The sequence below is a fragment of the Pelodiscus sinensis genome, chromosome 1 (genome assembly GCF_049634645.1).
Source record: "Pelodiscus sinensis isolate JC-2024 chromosome 1, ASM4963464v1, whole genome shotgun sequence".
NCBI classification, from domain to species: Eukaryota; Metazoa; Chordata; order Testudines; family Trionychidae; genus Pelodiscus; species Pelodiscus sinensis.
The window spans coordinates 92232034-92252110 of record NC_134711.1 but is presented as its reverse complement, the minus strand read 5'-3'; the positions used below and the strand labels follow the sequence as shown (position 1 = coordinate 92252110).

General features: G+C 51.4%; 1 protein-coding gene across 2 annotated transcripts; it reads left to right on the top strand.

The window, feature by feature from the left end:
* The first annotated feature begins 387 nt into the window (after window positions 1-387).
* On the top strand, window positions 388-19187 carry GALR3 (galanin receptor 3). 2 transcript variants are annotated; one of them, XM_075937150.1, is made up of 3 exons: window positions 388-541; window positions 7432-7801; window positions 8648-19187. In XM_075937150.1, exons 2-3 carry the CDS (start codon window positions 7452-7454, stop codon window positions 9543-9545), a joined length of 1248 nt encoding a protein of 415 aa, XP_075793265.1. In that variant the 5' UTR covers window positions 388-541; window positions 7432-7451; the 3' UTR covers window positions 9546-19187. The 2 variants fall into 2 exon arrangements, with proteins under 2 accessions (XP_075793265.1, XP_075793266.1); XM_075937151.1 differs by lacking the exon at window positions 388-541 and adding an exon at window positions 622-761.
* The last annotated feature ends 890 nt before the right edge of the window (window positions 19188-20077 follow it).

Genomic DNA, 20077 nt, shown 5'->3' with positions numbered 1-20077 from the left:
GCCTTGTCTGGCTGCCTGCAGAATGTCCCCCCCATGCCCACAGGGGCTACCAGGCACCGGTTCTGTGAGCTGTAGCCCAGGTGAGAGATGCTGCAGAGGGAGCACGGGGAGGGCCCTGCGGCTCTCTCCTGCCCAGGAGCCCTGGGGCCGCAGGGGTGGGAAGCTGGCCAGGTTAATACTGCACGTGGGCGCTCAGTCCCCGTACGCCGGCTGTGGGGCCGATGGGCTGGGCCGGGCCGGGCCCCCCTTATTCCCCACGCGGGCTGCTGGGCTCGCCAGGTCCCTGGGCCTGCGCAGAGCTGCGGGCACGTTGTGCCCTGGGCCGAGGCCGCCTCCGGCCTTTGCACACGGCGGGGAAGAGGGTGGGGGGCGCTGGCGAGGCCGGGCGCGGAGGGGTTAACGCCGGAGCCAGCCTCCCGGAGCGGGGCGAAGCGCGGCGGGCGGGAGTCACAGGGTCCCGGCGCCACGTGCGAGAGGCGCTGCTCGGGCAAAGTCCGGCTCCCAGCGCCCGGCCGGCGGGCGCCCCCGGAGCGCGGCGCAGGTGAGCGGGCCGGGCCGGGCGGGGCGCAGAGGGAGGCAGCGGGGCGCTCGCTCTCCCGGACCCTGGCTCCTGCCTGCCCCGTCCGCGGGGCCCGGGGCCGGGACCCGCCAGCGAGAGAGCGAGCGCCCCGCTGCCACAGCCAGGGGACTCGACGGGGAGAGCTGCAGCGCCCGGCCGCTGCGCCGTGCGACTCCCCTCCCAGAGAGCCGGCGGGACAGGGGTCCGTGTGGGGCACAGCAGATGCTGGGGGAAGGAATGTGGGGACAGGTGTCCGTGTGGGGCAGAGGGGATGATGTGGGGGGGAGGGAGGGATGTGGGGACAGGTGTCCGTGTGGGGCAGAGGGGATGATGTGAGGGGGGAGGGAGGGATGTGGGGACAGGTGTCCGTGTGGGGCAGAGGGGATGATGTGAGGGGGGAGGGAGGGATGTGGGGACAGGTGTCCGTGTGGGGCAGAGGGGATGATGTGAGGGGGGAGGGAGGGATGTGGGGACAGGTGTCCGTGTGGGGCAGAGGGGATGATGTGAGGGGGGAGGGAGGGATGTGGGGACAGGTGTCCGTGTGGGGCAGAGGGGATGATGTGGGGGGGGAGGGAGGGATGTGGGGACAGGTGTCCGTGTGGGGCAGAGGAGATGCTGGGGAAGAGGGATGTAGGGACAGGTGTCCATGTGGGGCAGAGGAGATGCTGGGGAAGAGGGATGTAGGGACAGGTGTCCGTGTGGGGCAGAGGAGATGCTGGGGAAGAGGGATGTAGGGACAGGTGTCCGTGTGGGGCAGAGGAGATGCTGTGGTGAGGATTGTGGGGACAGGTGTCTGGGGCAGAGGAGATGCTGGGGAAGAGGGATGTAGGGACAGGTGTCCGTGTGGGGCAGAGGAGATGCTGGGGAAGAGGGATGTAGGGACAGGTGTCCGTGTGGGGCAGAGGAGATGCTGTGGTGAGGATTGTGGGGACAGGTGTCTGGGGCAGAGGAGATGCCACCAGGGAGAGCTGTGTGGATAGATGTCCGTGTGAGGCAGAGGGAATGCTGGGGGGAGGGCAATGGGGACAGGTGTCTGGGGCAGAGGAGATGCCGCCAGGGAGAGCTGTGTGGATAGATGTCCGTGTGAGGCAGAGGGAATGCTGGGGGGAAGGCAGTGGGGACAGGTGTCTGGGGCAGAGGAGATGCCGCCAGGGTGGGTTGTGTGGATAGGCGTCTATGTGGGGCAGAGGGAATGCTGGGGGAGGGCAATGGGGACAGGTGTCCATGTGGGGCAAAGAAAATGTGCGGGGGACAGGATTCTGTGTGGGACAAGGGCCAGATGAAATTAAGCAACAGATTATATTCAGTGCCCAGGCAGAAGGTTCCCTACCCCTGATCTATAAGGACAGTTCTCACTGTATAGGCCAGAGGGGACTCTGGGAGCAAAAGCTGACAGATGGCACCATGTGGGGCAGAGGGGATTCTAGAGAGGAAGACTTATGGGGACAGGGCTCTCTATGTGGAGTAGAGGGGACACTATGGGGAGAGCTATGAGGACAGCATTCTCTGTGCGGGGCTGAGGGCACTCAGAGCGGGGGGAGATCTGTGGGCATAGGAGATAAGAGGGGATTCTGAAGTGCTATGCAGACAGTCCTTTCTAAGTGGGGCAGAGAAGATGCTTTGGAGAGTGATGTGTGGGGACAGGTCTCTCCATGTAGGGCAAAGTTTACTCAGAAGTGAGAGCTAAGCAGAGGGGCAGAAGAGATTCTGGGGAGGAAGACCTACAGGGACTGGTCTCTCCATGTGGGGAAGAGAGGATGTGCTGTGGGAGAGCTATGGGAATAGGCATCCATGTGGGGCAGAGGGTATTGTGGTGGGGGAGAATTGTGAGGACTAGCTTTCCCCCATGTGAGCCAGAGGTACAGAGCTAGTCACTCAATAGCCAGGAGTGCAGCGATAACCTGCTGGAGAGAGAGGGTTTTACGAAAGAAAGGGAAAGCCCGAGTCACTGTAGGAGTAAGACAAAAGAGGCTCTCGGGGACTCTGGCACCCGTAAAAAGTTGATCAGCTATTACTAGGTAACAGTGTCCTTCCCTCATGATTACTGATCCACCAATGACAATTTGTTCTGTTGCGGTAATAATAAGATCATCTAATATGGGATATGATGCTTGTGCCTCACGGGTTACATGCGCTGTCACTCAATACTCTGCTTGAGGCTGTTGAGCATGCAAAGTCCTGGAATTAATCAGAATACAGGCAGTCCCCGAGTTACGCGGATCCGACTTATGTCGGAACCGCAGTTACGAACGGGGCCCTCTCCCTGGTCTCCAGCAGACCAGGGAGAGGAAGCAAAGCGGAGGAGCACGGGGGCAGCGGACAGCCCAGACGCGTCTGGGCTGTCCGCTGCCCGCGTGTTCCGCCGCTTTGCTCTGCTTTGCTCCCCGTCCCCCTGGTCTGCAGACCAGAAGGACGGGGAGCAAAGCGGCGGAACACGCGGGCAGCAGACAGCCCAGACGCGTCTGGGCTGTCAGCTCCCCGCGTGTTCAGCCGCTTTGCTCTGCTTTGCTCCCCGTCCTCCTGGTCTGCAGACTAGGGGGACGGGGAGCAAAGCAGAGCAAAGCCGCGGAGTCCGAGGGCAGCAGGACAGCCACGGCGCATCTGGGCTGTCCCGCTGCCCCCTTGCTCCGCGGCTTTGCTCCAGACGCCTGTGGTACAGCAGCTGGGGCGCTGCCGGTTGGTCCTGTAGCGCCGCTCTGGGCGCTACTGGACCAACCCGGCAGCACCCCAGCTGCCCTGCCTCAGGCGTCCTGATTCAGCCGCTGCTGGTCAGTTTCAGCAGCAGCTGAATCAGAACGCCTGGGGCAGAGCAGCTTGGGTGCTGCTGGGTTGGTCCAGTAGCGCCGAGGAGCGGCGGTGCTACTGGACCAACCCAGCAGCACCCCAACTGCTCTGCCCCAGGCATCCCCAAGTCAGCCGCTGCTGAAACTGACCAGTGGCTGACTACAGGAAGCCCCTGCCCCGGGCTTCCTGGAATCAGCCGCTGATCAGTTTCAGCAGCAGCTGACTTGGGGATGCCTGGGGTTCTTAAGTTGAATCTGTATGTAAGTCAGAACTGGCATCCAGATTCAGCCGCTGTTGAAACTGATCAGTTTCAGCAGCGGCTGAATCTGGACGCCAGTTCCGACTTACATACAGATTCAACTTAAGAACAAACCTACAGTCCCTATCTTGTACGTAACCTGGGGACTGCCTGTACTTCAGTTCCCTGCTTGTGTATAGTTAAACTGAGCTTCTTTATTATTATTACTTTAATTTATGGTAGTGCTTGAGTAGGGATGCAAAATCCCAATTAATCAGTTAACCGGTTAAATGTTAGGATAACCTAATGTTTAACTGGTTAACCGACTAAGTGGGATCTCAGGTGGGGGACAGCTCCAGCCATGCAGGGTGGGTTGCCAGCTGGCAACCCTGTGCGGGGGCCTGGTGGGGCTGGAGCAGTCCTCTGTCTGCAACAGGCCGTGCGTGGGGGGCTGCTCTCACAGAGCCTATTAACTATTACTCAGTAAGCATCACCTGGTAAGCTAAGGGGGCTATAAGGGTGTGGAAGTGTAACTGTGTAAACAATTAAACAGTGAGGCTAGGCTCATTGGTTAACATTGACAGTTACATGCAGGTTCCCAGTACGCATGGGGAGCTGTCTTAAAAGTCGTCTTTAGGCATGCACTGGCTTCCAGGGATCTGCCTGCTGCCCTGCATGTAACTGCTTGAAATTTTCAATGGTTACACCATTCCTTAATTACACACATTTTCACATCCTTGCTATATAAACACACAGAGAGACAGTCTCTGCTCCAGAGAGCTCACAATCTAGATTGACAAGCCAGACAAAGGGTGGAAGGATGGGAAATGGGCACAGAGAGGGCACTGATTTGCTCAAGGTCAAGAGACAAGAATATGCTGAGGTCTGGGCTTTGTCCATGGGACAAAACTAGTAGTTTTACTGATTCATCCCTGGACCTCTTATTTCTTCAAACATTGGCAAGAGGCAGCCATTCCCTGGTGTGGGACATTGAGTGATTGCTAAGAGCTGGCCCCTCTCCTGTATGGAACAACTGGGACACTGGGTTGAAAGACAGAGCGCTAGCCCCTTTCTGGTGTGGGACAGAGTAGAGGGAGTGGGCTGGAGAACACCGGGGCCATGTATGCTGGTTTACTCTTGTAAGGCAGGGCTGACTCTGTCCCTCCTAACTTAGATGGTAGAATCAATCCTTCAGCCTAGGAGATCTACATAAACATAAGAATATAAGAACGGCCGTACTGGGTCAGACCAAAGGTCCATCTAGCCCAGTATCCTGTCTGCCGACAGTGGCCAGCACCAGGTGCCCCAGAGAGGGTGGACCGAAGACAATGATCAAGCGATTTGTCTCCTGCCATCCCTCTCCAGCCTCTGAAAAACAGAGTCCAAGGACACCATTTTATCCCCTGGCTAATAGCCTTTTATGGGCCTAACCTCCATGAAATTATCTAGTTTCTCTTTTAAACTCTATTATAGTCCCAGCCTTCACAGCCTCCTCTGGCAAGGAGTTCCACAGGTTGACTACACGCTGTGTGAAGAACTTTCTTTTATTAGTTTTAAACCTGCTACCCATTAATTTCATTTGGTGTCCTCTAGTTCTTCTATTTAGGGAACTAATAAATAACTTTTCTTTATAGGCCCTCTCCACACCACTCATGATTTTATATACCTCTATCATATCCCCCCTCAGTCTCCTCTTTTCTAAATTGAAAAGTCCCAGTCGCTTTAACCTCTCCTCATATGGGACCCGTTTCAAACCCCTAATCATTTTAGTTGCCCTTTTCGGAACCCTTTCCAAGGCCAAAATATCTTTTCTGGGGTGAGGAGATCACATCTGTACCCTGCTATCAGACCTGGTTAGGTGATGCTGTGGAGATAGAAGGTGCAGAGTTCCTCCCTCTACTCCTAAGGGTTGCCTCCTCCCTCATTGGGGGCCTCTGCTGAGCCCTGTCAAAGGAAAGCTGAGATTAAAACTTCAAGAAATCCCAAGAGGTTTAGCAGCTTTGGGAATGTAATGGAGTAAAGAGAGTCAAGTGGTGCCTGGCAGAGGGGAGTGCCAACGCTGGTACTTGCACCCATGCAGCGTTGGCTGGTGGAGTAGGATGTGTTGGATTCAGTACAGCTAAGGTCCCTGTGGGGACCAAAAGCCAAGCAAATCCTGACAGGCTGATCCTAATAGAGGTTCAGCCAATTACATCACAGTGGATGAAGGGACTTTACATCTCTTGATTTCATCATTAAATCAGCTTATTGCATGCTGACGTATCGCAGGAGATCGGATATCAGGGCCTACAAGGGCATCAGCAAAAGATCTTGTTCGTAGTTGAGCATGGAGTCAAAGGTTATGACCCACTGCGTTGTTCTGATGTGATAGCAGGGCTGGAGTTCGATTCTTAGTGGCCAGCAAATGTACTGCAGCCTCACTTCAAACACTATTGCACCCCAGACACCTCACTGGGGTTTCACTGGACAAGTGTTCGTTCACACCAGAGCTGGCCCTTGGTTTTGGGGAGCTCTGTGTGAAGTGACAGCTTTTGCCCCACTCAGGTTCAAGCCCCCAGCTCCCTGTACCCACAGCACCCCACCAGACACCTCTTCCTGCTTATGACCCCTCAGGCTGTGGCAAATCCCTCTCACCTCTGAGTGAGGTTTCTGGGGACTCTCACTTGTAGGGCCCAGGAGATGGAGCCAAAATGCAGTTTTCCGAGCTCTGGTAGGAAGACTGTTAGGAAGTTCACCCCCTGCGAGAGCCTTTGGGTGCCAGACTCAAACAGGACCACGGACAGGGGACCATGGATGCAGCCTGGGATGATGGGTCAGTGCGAGTGAGAAGTGGGACCCCCTGGAAGGGCAGGAATCTATGCTGTTGCATAGACCTAAAGCCACCATGGCTCCTTTACACACCAGCACACGGAACCTCTCACTGACACACCCATGGGTTCACCTTGCTGGCACATCACAAGGGGCGTTCTCTCCAGGTAGGCCGGGGTGGGCAAAAGGGCCTCTGCAGGCCAGATCTGGTACGCCAAGCAAGTTGATCCAGCCCATGGAGGCCCTGCTGCTCCCCTGCCCCCAGGCCAATTGGCCTGGAGGCAGGGGTTGGTGTGCAAAGTCCCCTCCCACCCTGTGAAGGGTGCAGCACTTCTAAGCACCGCATGCTCCTTGCAGGATGGGGACAGGGTGGGAGAAGACTTCGCACGCTCCCCCTGTTCCCAGGGCCAATCAGGGCTTGGGGCGAGGGGAGCACATGAAGTCTCCTCCCACCTTGCCAAGGGGTTCGGCACTTAAAGTCAACCGCCAGCAGCTGCTGAGCTGGCAGTTGACTCTAAGCGGGGCGCTTCCTTGCAGGGTAGGAGCAGGGAGCGAGAGACTTCACGTGCTCCCCCTCCCCAGGTCCTGACTGACCTCGGGGCACCAGTGGGGAGCAGGCAAAGTCTCCTCCCATTGCCAGGGGCACAGGTATGTAGAAGGAACTGCCAGCTGTTCAGAACAGCTGGCAATTCTCTGGGGGTGGGGGACGACAAAGACTTTGCGCACTCCCCCACCCCCAGACCAATCAGGATCTGAGAGTGGGGAAGCACAGAAATGTCCTGGCCCCGCCCCCTTCTGCCTGAGGCCCCGTCTCTTCGGGGTAGCCTGGGGTCATTTCAAAAATTTCTGAAGTGGCCCCTGGTCAAACATTATCTAACTCCCCCCCCCCCCCCCCCCCCCAACTAGGCAGAGTGAATAGGAGCTGTATGGACAGCAGTTGCTGTAGTCTCCACTGAGAGGTGCTCTTGGGCCTCTTGACCCAAGGAACACACTGGAGATGCACAGAGGACCTACTGTTCTTCTCTCTTCCCTCCCTTTCCAGGCCCACTGTCGGATGGAGAGATGCCAGAGAGCTGGAACGCCTCCTCCAACAGCCTGGAGGTGCGTGCTGCAGGCATCATCGTGCCCGTCGTCTTCTCTCTCATCTTCCTCCTGGGCACAGTGGGGAATGGGCTGGTGCTGGCCGTGCTGCTGCGCAACGGACAGGTGAAGTACAACACCACCAACCTGTTCATCCTCAACCTGGCCATGGCAGACCTGTGCTTCATCATTTGCTGCGTCCCCTTCCAGGCCACCATCTACACGCTGGACGGGTGGCTCTTCGGCCGCTTCGCCTGCAAGGCCGTGCACTTCCTCATCTATCTCACCATGTACGCCAGCAGCTTCACCCTGGCAGCTGTCTCTGTCGACAGGTGAGCCTCCCCCACCCCTTTCACGCTCACGCTTTGGGGCTCTCGCCTCAGGTCAAGAGACTTGATTGGCGTGGTGAGGTAAGGGTAGGAGAGAGGTAGACCCCGGGCACAACTCACACAGGACTGGATCACTCACTGTCTGGGGTTTGATCCTCCAGGGCCACTTGTCTCTGCTGTCCATTTTTGACCCACTGGCCGGTTGTTGCACAGGGCCATGCATGTGCTTTTACCCTCAACCACATCCACCCCAGATCCATCCTGTCCCATTCCATGGGGATCCCTCACCTTCCTTCTCCATCTCCTCTCTTGACTTGTTCTTCAAGACTCTCTGCCAACCCACTGAACTCCCCTCCCAGCTCTCCCTTCCCCCCATAGACCTCTCTTGTTAACCCTCATCCCCATTTCCCTGGCCTCTCTCCCTCCCTTCTCTGTTGCTCCTCACTTCCTACTCCTCTGTCAGCATCCGAAACAAGCTCCCCCACAAGCTGTGTACCCAACCTTTGCTCTTCCATCAGTCCCCCAGAGCAGCAGGGTGCTAGTGAGGAAACCAGACGCTCTGCAGTAGCTGGCTGAGGAGTTTCACAGTGTCCATTGCATGGAGGCGGGCCTGGGAAGAACAGTGTTTGGGTTGGGTAGCGGAAGAAAAAAGGATCAAGTTGCCTAGGTGGGTTCTGCTTAACACTCCCTCCCAAGAGGTGGAGGAGGGAAGGTGAGAGGCCTTACTGGTGACAACACCTGGGAGGGGGCTGCCTGGAACAGCAGGACAGTGACAGTGAGTTCCTTTGCTGACTCATTTGTTTTGCCTTTTGATTTTTCTTTAAACTCTGCCCTACCCCCACCCTGCAGGTACCTGGCCATTCGCTACCCGCTGAAATCTCGGGATCTCCGGACCTCCCGGAACGCAGCTGTCGCCATCATAGTGATCTGGACCCTATCACTGCTCTTTGCAGGGCCCTACCTCAGCTACTACCAGATTGTCCACTACCACGGGGTGCCCATCTGCATCCCCATTTGGGAGGACCAACGCCGGAAGATCCTGGACATCCTCACTTTTGTGTTTGGATACCTCCTGCCCGTGGTTGTTGTGAGCTTGGCTTATGCCAGGACCATCAAGTTCCTGTGGACCTCCGTAGACCCCATCGAGAGAATCTCAGAGTCCCGTAAAGCCAAGCGCAAGGTCACCAAGATGATTGTGGCTGTGGCTATACTCTTTTGCCTCTGCTGGTTGCCTCACCACTTGGTCATCCTATGTTTCTGGTTTGGTCACTTCCCATTCAACCGAGCCACCTATGCCTGTCGCCTGGCCTCCCATTGCCTGTCGTATGCCAATTCCTGCCTCAACCCCATCGTCTATGCCCTCATTTCTAAGCATTTCCGCAAGAAGTTCAAGCAGGTCTTCACTTGCCTCCTCTTCCAGAACAGGAGCAGGAAGAAGAGAGCGGGCAATAAAATCCATGTGACCAATGTGGCCAGCGGCTTAATCAACAATGCTGCAGGTGTGTATGGAGGGAACACTGAGGTCACCCAGGTCCAGGAAGAGAATGCCAAGTGCGGCCAGGTCCCACTGCGGAAAGATGCTGACGACACCCATCTTCCCGAGGTATGGGCACATCAGCTACAGGACGCCACTATCTCTGCTCAGACAGGACTGCTGGCTGAAGAAAGTTCTGTAACAACTGGCAACCCACTGGCTATGACCTCACCAGGAAGATCTCAGGGCCTGCTGACTGTCCACTGCAGATAATATAAACCAAGAGGAGAAACTCTTAATGAGGGAGCCACCCTTCCGCCCCTGCATCTGCGAGCTGATGGAACGCTGTAGCCACTAGGAAACTGCACTGCAGCGATGGCTCACCTTAACAGTGTCAGCCGTGGCTTCTTTCTGATCATTCCCTTCTCAGGCACTTACCTGAGTCATTCTTGTGGGAGCAGCGGAATCCACCAATGGAAATTCAGAAAGTAGGAGCATGCAAATGTAAAAATAAGAGAAATAGGAGAACCAGATGCTGCATTATCACTGGGAAAAGGACTGGATTCCCACTGCTCTGGGCACTGTATTGAAAGGATGTGGCAAGGAAAAGAGGAAGGAGTTTTATCACCGTGTACAGTATGATACCACACCATTCACTATGTGATCTAGTGTAAGGCACTGCCCACATATTGGGGTGCAAGGATCTGAACTTCCCTCTTGAGATTAACCAGAGTGTCAGGTCACCCTACCCTTTGATAAGCTCTCTGCATATGTCTGTGGTTTGCAATCTGCCAGGAAATATTTCCCCTCACATGTAAGCCTACATTTTCAACTCTAGGCTTAATTGTGTAGGGGGAGTACCCTCTGGGTGACTATGTGGGTGGCAATTCATTTTGCATCGCTGCTTCTACTGGAAAATTGAGATAAACAACATTAACATACCCCATTTGAAAACACAGGCTGTAGCCTAGGTACAGACTCCGTGGGTGCTCCAGGGCCGGAGCACTCACAGGGAAAAATTAGCAGGTGCTCATCACCCACTGGCAGCCTAACACCCCCTCCCTCCAGTGCATCTCACTGGCCAGCAGCCTCACTGACCAACTCTTCCTGCTCCCAGCGCCTCCTGAACAGCTGTTTTGCCGTGTTCTTGGTGTTCTGGGGAGGGAGAGGGGGGAGGAGCAGGGACACAGCTAACTGAGGGAAGGAGGAAGGATGGGGGTGGGAAGAGGTGGGACATGGGGTTGGGGGAAGAGGTGGAATTGGAGCAGGGGTGGGAAGAGGTGCGGTGAGAGCTTGGGAGAAAGGGTAGAGTGAGGGCGGAGAGGGGGTTGAGTACCCCCTGGCTAGAGGGGAAGTCGGCACCTATGGGAAGGGCATTATCTCAGTCTCCACACTCCCCTAGGGGCAGCCCTGGCTGTGTGCAAAGAGAGTTAGTGATTTAATTTGGGCTAGGTATGGGAATACTTTGTGTGTGTGTGTGTGCACACACAAACCCTCCATCCCTGGAAAAACTGGGGCAATGTGTCTGATGTTACAAGCAGTGAAATTTCTTCCCTGCCTGTGTATCTTCTCTATTCTAGTGATAGAAATGTAGCCGTGTTAGTCTGGTGTAGCTGAAACAAAATACAGGACTATGTAGCACTTTAAAGACTAATAAACCATCCTGTTAGTCTTTAAAGTGCTACATAGTCCTGTATTTTGTTTCTCTATTCTAGTAATTCCCAGCAGGTGTTGTAGGCCATGCTCCAGTGCTAATCCTCCTTCCCCAGCAATGGCATTCTGTAACAGAGAGGCCTTGTTTGCAGTTCCAGCCCAAAACCCCAACTGCAAGGAAGCCAGCAGTGCACATCAGTAATTTATTTATATTAATTCTATCACAGTCACTATTATTAAAATGATTTATTTTATATCCAGTAAAAAAATGGAAAACTAGGTTTTATTACGTCTCAGTGTCCCCTCCCACACATGCTGCTAGACTTATAGAAGTTTGAGATGGAAAAGCTCTGTTGATTTATTAAATCATTCTCTTCCCTCCACAAGGACCAAACACGGTTATTACCCACAGGACACTTCCTAAGGCTTTGTCCAGTCGAATTTTACACATCCCAAGCAATGGAGCTTCCACCTCTTCTCCTGGGACTCTTACTAAGGCTAGTACATCTTACCATCAGTGTTTCCTGATATGCGTCCTTGGTTCCTTTCTAAATTCATCCCATCATTCCTAGCAACAACTCTTTGTTCCACCCTAAATAATTCCTCTGATTCTTTGGTGTTTACACCATACAAATAGCTAAGAGTCTATTGAGTTTTCCTTCCCTTGATTGCTGTTTAGCTAGATGTAATTCCCTCCAGGCCTTCTCTGACCTGCATCCAATTTGTCAGTATTTCAGGGGCACTTTGATTCCCAGAATTCAGTGCAGTGTTCCTCGTTTGATCTTGCCACTGTGAGCCACAAAAGCCATTGTCTCATCCCTCCCTCATGATCTGATGCTGAAAGATCTATTGAGGGGTGGTGTCCACTCCCCACAGCCAGCCAGAGCAAAGGGCTGCATGGGTCCTACTTCCTACCTTGCCCTGTTGTGTGCTTACACTGCTCTCTTTGCAAGCACATTAGATGCTCTGTGGAGTGACTTCTGGCATAAAGGTGAAGCACCTGTCACTCAGTGATGTTATAGACTTGTCTGGGGGGGGGGGGTCTTGTTTTTCCAGAGGCTCTACTGGTCAGCCATTCTAACATATCCCAAGCTGCTCCTTGCCCCTTGTGCACAATGGGAGGAGTAGTCAACACTGGAGGACTGAAGGAGGCTGCAAAGTTTGCTGGCAAGATGAGGCTATAGGCAAGAAAGGGTGACTTGGTCCTGATCAGGCTGTGGGGAGAAGACAGCAAGCAACTGCACCCGTGCCAGCAAAGCAGGCTTAGTTTAATCATTACTCCCTGTTACTGTCCTAATCCTCCTTTGTCTTCGTGGAAATCTCGAGTGGCTGCAAGGTGCGTGTGGGAACTAGACTGGCTAGTGGGATGGAATGATGAGGGAGATCTGCCTTAAGAAATGGGCCTCTCTGATACCGTATTTTCCGGCGTATAAGACGACTGGGTGTATAAGACGACCCCCTAATTTTCCAGTTAAAACATAGGTTTTGGCCTATACTCGCCGGATAAGACTACCCCCCCTTCTGAGGCAACACCATTTAATAAGATCAGATTTGATTTAAATAATTTTAATTAAAATGGTTTTGACTTGCAGGTGCTTAAAATCCTTCAAAATCCTCATCATGTTCATCCTCTGACATCATAAGTTCATCAATGACATCTTGTGGTACATTTGTAAGACAGTCATCATATGGATCTAATTCCGAATCAGATGGTGTGGCTTCAGCTTTGGCTTCCCCTTCATCTTGCCACAAGAAGTCGTCCTCCATACCATCCAAAGAATTTGATATGCCACGCTTCTTGAAAGACTTGATTACTGTTTCTGCACCAATATCATTCCAGGCTTTTATGACAAAGTTACACAAAACATCCAATTGTGGCGCATGCATGTTTCCTCCTTTTGTGAATGACTTTTCGCCGCTAACCTTCCACTCATTCCACTGTTCTCGAATGCGATCTTTAAATGACTTGTTTAGGCACACATCCAGTGGCTGTACCAATGATGTCAATCCTGCAGGAATAACTGCCGCATCTGTGTTTATTCTTGCCAGCCTTTTCTTTGTGCTGGTAGTTAAATGAGCCCTGAACATATCCCACACCAGTAGGCTACGTTCTTGACGAAGTCCACCTGGTCGCCTACTCCATACATTATCAAGCCATAGCTTTACCCCTTCTTCATCCATCCAGCCTTTTTCATTCACATGTACAAAAACTCCAACAGGGAACTTGATTTTCGGCATTGTTTTTCTTTTAAAAATAATCATTGGCCGTAGTTTGGCGCCATCAGCTGTACATGCTAGTACCACTGTAAAACTGGACTTCTCATGTCCTGTTGTTTTAATTAACACTGTTTTTGCACCTTTTGGATTAACAGTTTTATTTCCAACCATATCAAAATTCATAGGAGTTTCATCCATATTTCCGATCTGACTTAATGCATAGCCATGTTTCTTGCGCTGTTGTATTACATGTCGATGGAAAAGACTTACTTTTCCGTCGAGATCTGCAGGTAATTTTTGTGCAATTTTGGTCTTTTGCCTCAGTACCAGATTATGCCTTTCCATGAACCTAGTACACCAGGATACAGTGGCCTTAAATCCTTTGCTGAGATCTGGGTTAGATTTGCCCCACTGAAGTGCAAACATATGTATTTTGTTTCGTGTCACTACATAACCATTTTGACGATGCTCATGCACCATGTCTGCTACGTGCTTTTCAAGTTCTGACCAATGTGGGGTGCCTCTTCTTAATGCACACTTACTACTTGGCATACTCTTTAATGCATCTTCATTTGCTTTCCAGTCTCGGACCATCTTTTCTGTTACTCCATATTGACTTGCAGCAGCACAGTTATTATGTTCCTTGGCAAACTTTACAACTTTCAGCTTGAAACTGGCTTCAAATTTCCTTCTTCTTGTTGGAGCCATGATGGGGTCTTTTCTACCACCCACTTACAGAACGTGGCTGTCCCCCTGCCGGGCGCCAGGGGGCGTGGCCGTTCGCCCGCCAGGCGCCAGGGGGCGGGGACACTTGCACGCCCGGGGGCGGCCCCCCCCATAGCCACGCGCCTAGGGCCGGTGCCCCCTCCAAGGGCTGCGCACCCGGGGCCGGCGCTCCCCAGCCAAGCGCCGCGCGCCCGGGGCCGGCGCTCCCCCCCGCTAGCGCTCACTGTGCGCCATGTGCCCGGGGCCAGCCCCAAGCACCGTGTTGGGGACCAGTATCAGCACAGGTACGTTCTATGCCCGGCGTATAAGACGACCCCCGATTTTTGGGGGATGTTTTTTAGTGTAAAAAGTCGTGTTATACGCCAGAAAATACGGTAACTACTGGCACCGTATCCATTGTTAAGGTGCTGTTCTGTCGCCCGCGCCCCCTGGCCGCCGTGCAGTCACATTGCAGCCTTCCCTTGTTCCTGCAGCTGCACCTACTCCCACCCAGCTGCCATCCCAAGGGCATGTTTCACTGCCTACCCCCTGACGAGAGAGTGGCTGAACATCCCCTAGTGCTGGCCCCAGGCGGGAGCACACTGGGGACGAGATGTAACCTGCAGGGTTTGGGTCAAAGGGGATTATTGCCTATGAGGAGCTGCTGGGATTTCTCTCCTTGTGAGGTTAATAAACCTTGGAGAGTTTGCCTGGTCTGTGTTCTTCCTTATTCTCCATGCTGCACAGTCACTGAACACAGTGGGGGTTATCCCCTGTTTGAGACAGGGGAGGGAGCAATCAGGGATTGTATGAACACTCTGACCTTTTTTCTGATGAGACTGGATTGATTACTAATTGGGGTGAAAAATTGACCCAACACATGCTGCATAATATTATGTAGGGGGTAAGTCTGAATGTTTCAGGAAGGGGAAATTCCCCGCGATATTTATTGACTGACATCTAGTCACCCCTTAACTTTCTCTTTGTTACGATAAATAGATGGACTAATGGAGCTCGGTCAAAAGTTTTCTAATCCTTTAATCATTTTCCTGGCTCTTTCCTGAGCCCTCTCCAGTGATCAACATCCTTGAATGGTGGACCCAGATCTGGACACAGTATTCCAGCAGCAGTCACATCTGTGCCAAATATAGAGGTAAAAAAACCTTTCTATTCTAGCTTGATATTCCCCTGTTGATACCTCCCAGGATGGCATTAGCTCTCTTGGCCACAACATCAAACTGAGAGCTCACATTCAGCTGATTATCTACCACAACTCCCAAATCTTGTTCAGTCACTGCTTCCTATGATAAAGCCCCCCATACTCTCTCAGTATGGCCTGCATTCTTTGTTCCTAGTTTTATGCATGTGCATTTAACTGTATTAAAACATATTGTTTGCTTGCACCCAGATTCAAGAGGAGAAAACGAGAGGCAAGGGCTTGATGGAGGGGGGAGGAAGGATGAAATAAATAATGTGATGCAGTTCCTGGGCAAAACAACAAAGAGACTAGAGGATGTGGGAAGTTTGCTTTATTCACACTGACAGGCGAGGAGATGCACTGAGAGAGAGGAAGCAGAGCCAGCGAGGGAGCGGAGGAGAAAGTCAGAGTTAGGAAAAACCCTGTACGCAGAATGCTGTACATTCTGACAGAAGTCTTTAGCCCACCCACTCCCCTTCATATGGTGTTATGCTCTTGCAAAGATCCTTTGAATGACTAAGGCCCCAGGATGTCCTACTTTAGCTTGCTCTGGTTTCAGGCCCCACATCAGCACAACGGGCATTCTTGATCAGTACAGACCTTGCAAACTTCCCAAAGCAAGAGAGCCTTTGAACAGAGGCCTGAGAGTGAGATCAGTGAACACTTGCATCTAACAGCAGAGAACACCTGCCCCTGGGTTGCAGCTGGAAGGCACAGGGAAGGAATTGCAACAAAGATTACACTCAACCCTCATACCACAGCCATGCCTGATTTCTACAGGGTCTGACCTCCAAGGATCCCAAAGCACTCTCCTGGCTTGATAGGCTACTGATCCACTTTGTAACTCAGAAAGGCAGCCATTTCTGGGGCAAAGGCTGTTCCAGAGCCTACAGGAACATTACCCAACAGTGCAGGAAGAGGGGGAAGCCAACACACAATTGAAAATGAAATGTTATGGGCAGAATGTAATGAACAGAATCAAAACTTGGCAAAAGACCCTAGGGCCAGAGAGATATGGGGGTATGTTTAGGGTTGCCAGGTGTCCGGTTTTGAACTGGACAGTCCAATATTTGAGCTTCCTGTTCGGGAAACAAATTGAGAAAATATAAATGTCCGGTATTTTCTAAATAAGATGGAACGTAGATTGTGATGTAATGTCAAGCGTGTCCGGTATTTTTGTTGAAACCATCTGGCAAACCTAGGCATGTTGGCAAGGAATGCTAGGAAGTGGGCCAGCTAAGCTCCTTAGCTATCCTTGGCACCTCCCTGGGGCTAATGCCTTGAAGCTCCCCTGATTCTAAGGCTATGTCTACACTGCAGTTAAAAACCTATGGCTGGCCTATGCCAATGAGAGCCGGAGGAGGGCGTGGGGGGTGGAGTAAGGGGCTGTTTAACTGAAGTGTAGAAGGCTGGGCTTGGCCTGCAGCCTGGGCCCTGAGTGGGAAAGTCTGCACTTCCGTGAAACAGTATTGCAGCCTGAACCTCTTGAGTCTGAGTCAGCTGGCATGGGCAAAGCACAGCAACAGGTATCTACTGCAATGCAGCCAGGCTCTCATAGGAGCACTTAGAACCAGGGAAATGTCTGGGTTAAGGTTTTTGTCTGGACCTCTTGTTTGGCCTTCTGTTTGTCCAGATGGGTGTGTGCATTCTGGCTTTGCTGCGGGCTACACACACCAACAACAGGGAAATGGCAGCAACAGCTGCATTCTCACAGCATAAGGTAAGCCAATTGTTAAGAGTATGCAAAGCATCGGGCTGCAGGAACTTAGCTGGGCGTTAGCACTGCTCCCCAATCCCCTCCACACTGCTGTCTTCCCCAACAAAATGCTCATTTACAAGTAAGTATTCCATGGCTGCTTTAGAGGGGAACAAAGCCCTAAGAAAGGAACTCTGAGGACTCCGTGTGGATGAAATCTCTTTGACTTCAGTGGGGTTGCACCAGAAATGAATTTGGCCCAGGCAGAGAGCATGAAGAAGTAAAGAATATTGTAGAAAGAAGGAGAAGTGGAGTCTGTATAATAATAAAGCTGCAGAACTCCAAGAAAGCATTAATGTTAAATCTGGGTTCAGGTGCAGCTCTCCCACACGTTTTCTGTGTGATCTTGAGTAAGGTACATTCCCCCCTCCCCCCCCCCCCCCCCCCCGTGTGTCTATTCCCCACCTCCTTTCCCACTCTCCTTCTTGTCCATTTAGAGCCCAATCCTGTGAACACTAAAGCCAGTGCTCAGTTTTGCGAACTCAGTGGGATTACTTAAGCATGTGAAGACAAGCACATGTTTGCAGGATTGGGATCATAAATGCTAAACTCTTAATATGTATTTAGCTAGGTCCTGGTACAATGGGCTTGAGCTCAATTGGAGCCTCTGGGCTTTATTGTAATAAAAATCCTTTTAAAAAAAACCAACACACCCAGCAGTCCCTTCAGAGATCGAGGGGAGCTGTGCGCACAGAAACGTGCTCAGGCCCCAGAGTTATTTTTCAAACTCGCTCAACTTGTCCCCCAACAACTCTAGAGAGAGCTCTCTGTTCACACCTCTCCTGTGGGAAATAACCCACGGTCTGAGCCAGCACTAGACCCAAGCTTGTATGCTCTGTAACCAATGTGTCCTAGATTCTGTAGCCAGCCCCCTGCATTCTGTGGCAATCCCATGCAACAGAGTGGTAGGGTTTGCCAGATACTTTCACAAAAAATACCAAACATGGTGGGGAAAAAATTGGTCAAGTAACGGCACCTTTAAAACTCCTCGCAGCCCCTGCCCCCAGCAGACCCGGCAGGGGAGGAATGTCCCAAGCGGCCTTCCATCTGAGAAAAACAGGAAATACTGGATATTTTATATATCCGGTATCTTCTGGGTTTTTTTTACCGGACAGAGGCCACAAATACAGGACTGCCCAGGACAATACCAGACACCTGGCAATCCTACAGATTGGAGAGATTCTGTTGCAGCTTGATACGTGTTTATATTGAAGTGAATGTAAAAATGATAATTACTCACAGCACGGAAGTCTCTCCCTTGTTTAATTAGCTATTAAACTTAATTAACTTTACACTGCCCTGAAATGTTTAATTTTCAGCATGCTGCAGATTTTTGTACTGGTAAAGTATAAAGCAATCCTAGATGTTCTCAGGTTGGAAGCAGGAAGTTCTGGCCTCTTGGCAGGGGGCATTTAGGACTGCAGGCTCCCAGGAAGACCTGGGGAGCGGTTGGATCATGCAGGATAAAGATCTCACCTAGGTGTTTTTGCTGATCCATTGATTGCTTTTGTCTCGGACTGTCTGCAGCAAATGCTGCCCTGCTTTACACGCAGTACATGTTTGGCTGACTTTCTTTCCTCCCATAAGGCCTGGAGATTGAATCTGTTTGAAACAAAGGCCTAAATCCTGGAGTAAGGAGTGGATTCCACAGCTGCAGAATTGCAGAATATAGAGAGCCTTGCAGAGAGTACACAGTGTCTTCTCTCATTCAGTCAACATGACCCCAGAGCACAGGAGAGCACACAGGTAAACAAACAGGCCAGGTCTGTCATGCAAAGCAGTGTGGGATAGCTGGCCATCTAGTGCGGAAAGGGCAGTGTGTTCACATGAGCCCAGTATGTGATGAGCTTAATATGCTGTCATTGTCAAAGTGGTTATAGATTAGGTGGGACCTGGCCAGTTAGCACACACTCCGAAGTGAGGCGTGATGCATCAGGTGGATGAAGGTCATTTGATTGCTTACTGAGTCAAGTTAATGTGGATGAAACCTTCTATTTAGACATTTAAATAAAACACTAATGGGTTAGTTCATTAGTGCTGATGAGCACCTTTCCAGGGAGAAAAGCATTAGCATCAGGCACATAGGGATAGATGCTGGAGAGGCAGATATCTGTGGTCTAGGAAACAGAATGCTGGACTAGGAGACAGGGGAGAGACCTCTTATTCCAAGCCCTGCATTGGATCCCCTTGAGCTTTCTGTGCCTCTGATTCCCCATCTATAAAAGGGGACTTCCCCGTGTAGCCAAAATGTAGAATGTGAGTGTTAGTATAAGAATAATAAGTATCATAATGGCAATAAGCCATATATAATGATTTACTAATGAATTCTGTATGCTTTTGTTTGACTCTGCCAGCTACTCTTCATGATTAAACAGTGTTTGCTGTACGTACTTGCGTCTTGTTAGTGTTGCAAATTAAATTGTTCCTCTTGTCTGCATTGCAAATTAAGCTATATCTGCTTCTTTTGGTCATGTCTCTAGTAACTATATAATCCTTTCTAGAATGTAAGCCTGTCTGAAATGCTCTGCAAAATTGTTCTCTGTAAATTGTTTGCTGTGAGTGGAGGATGTGTGTGTAGTTAAGGATAAGTGTGAAAGCCATCACAAATGCCCAGGTGGTCAAAAAGAAGTGAGAATCTTGAAGACAACCAGGAAGCAGCATCCTTTGTGCTCCAGGCTAGAATTAAATTAGCAGAACTGAAGAACCTTGGAGACAGGCAGCCCCCTTCCCCCTCCAGAGTGAGAATACAAACAAAAGATAATGAGGGGAAGCCTAAGAATGACCCTCAGAGGATAACTGTGGAAAACTCTGAGATTAACACCATTTAAGGGTTAATGATTGCAGCATGTCATTGCAAAACCTATAGACTCAAATGGAAAACTTACAAGGATAAAAAAGTGCTTTTGCCCAGGCTCTCTAGGTTCAGTCCTATAAGTCTGGGAGCATCAAATTGCAATGGACAAGCCCAGCTCCTCACTTATGTTCAATATAACCAACCATTAGATTGACTTGAGCCACCACAGACAAGTTTATAAGAACATCTGCAGAACCTGTGTGTGTGTGTTGTGAATGCATATGCTGCCTTTCATGTTGCATTTTCAATAAACGTGGCATACCACCTTTGCCCCTGAAAACACCCACCTGTGTGAAGCCCTTTAAGGAAGAGAAGCAATTGTCAAATGCCGAATATTATTAGTATTAACCGTGGCTGGGAGCGAGCAAGAGGCAGACGGACACAGAGATGAATGATGTCAGAAAGAAAAGAGCAAGAAAAGC

What these genes read in the sequence shown, in the direction of transcription:
- GALR3 (XM_075937150.1), top strand. Translation starts at nt 7,452, where the DNA reads ATGCCAGAGAGCTGGAACGCCTCCTCCAACAGCCTGGAGGTGCGTGCT. An exon ending in GCAGCTGTCTCTGTCGACAG is followed by an intron (nt 7,802 to 8,647) that starts GTGAGCCTCCCC and finishes CCCACCCTGCAG; the next exon opens with GTACCTGGCCATTCGCTACC.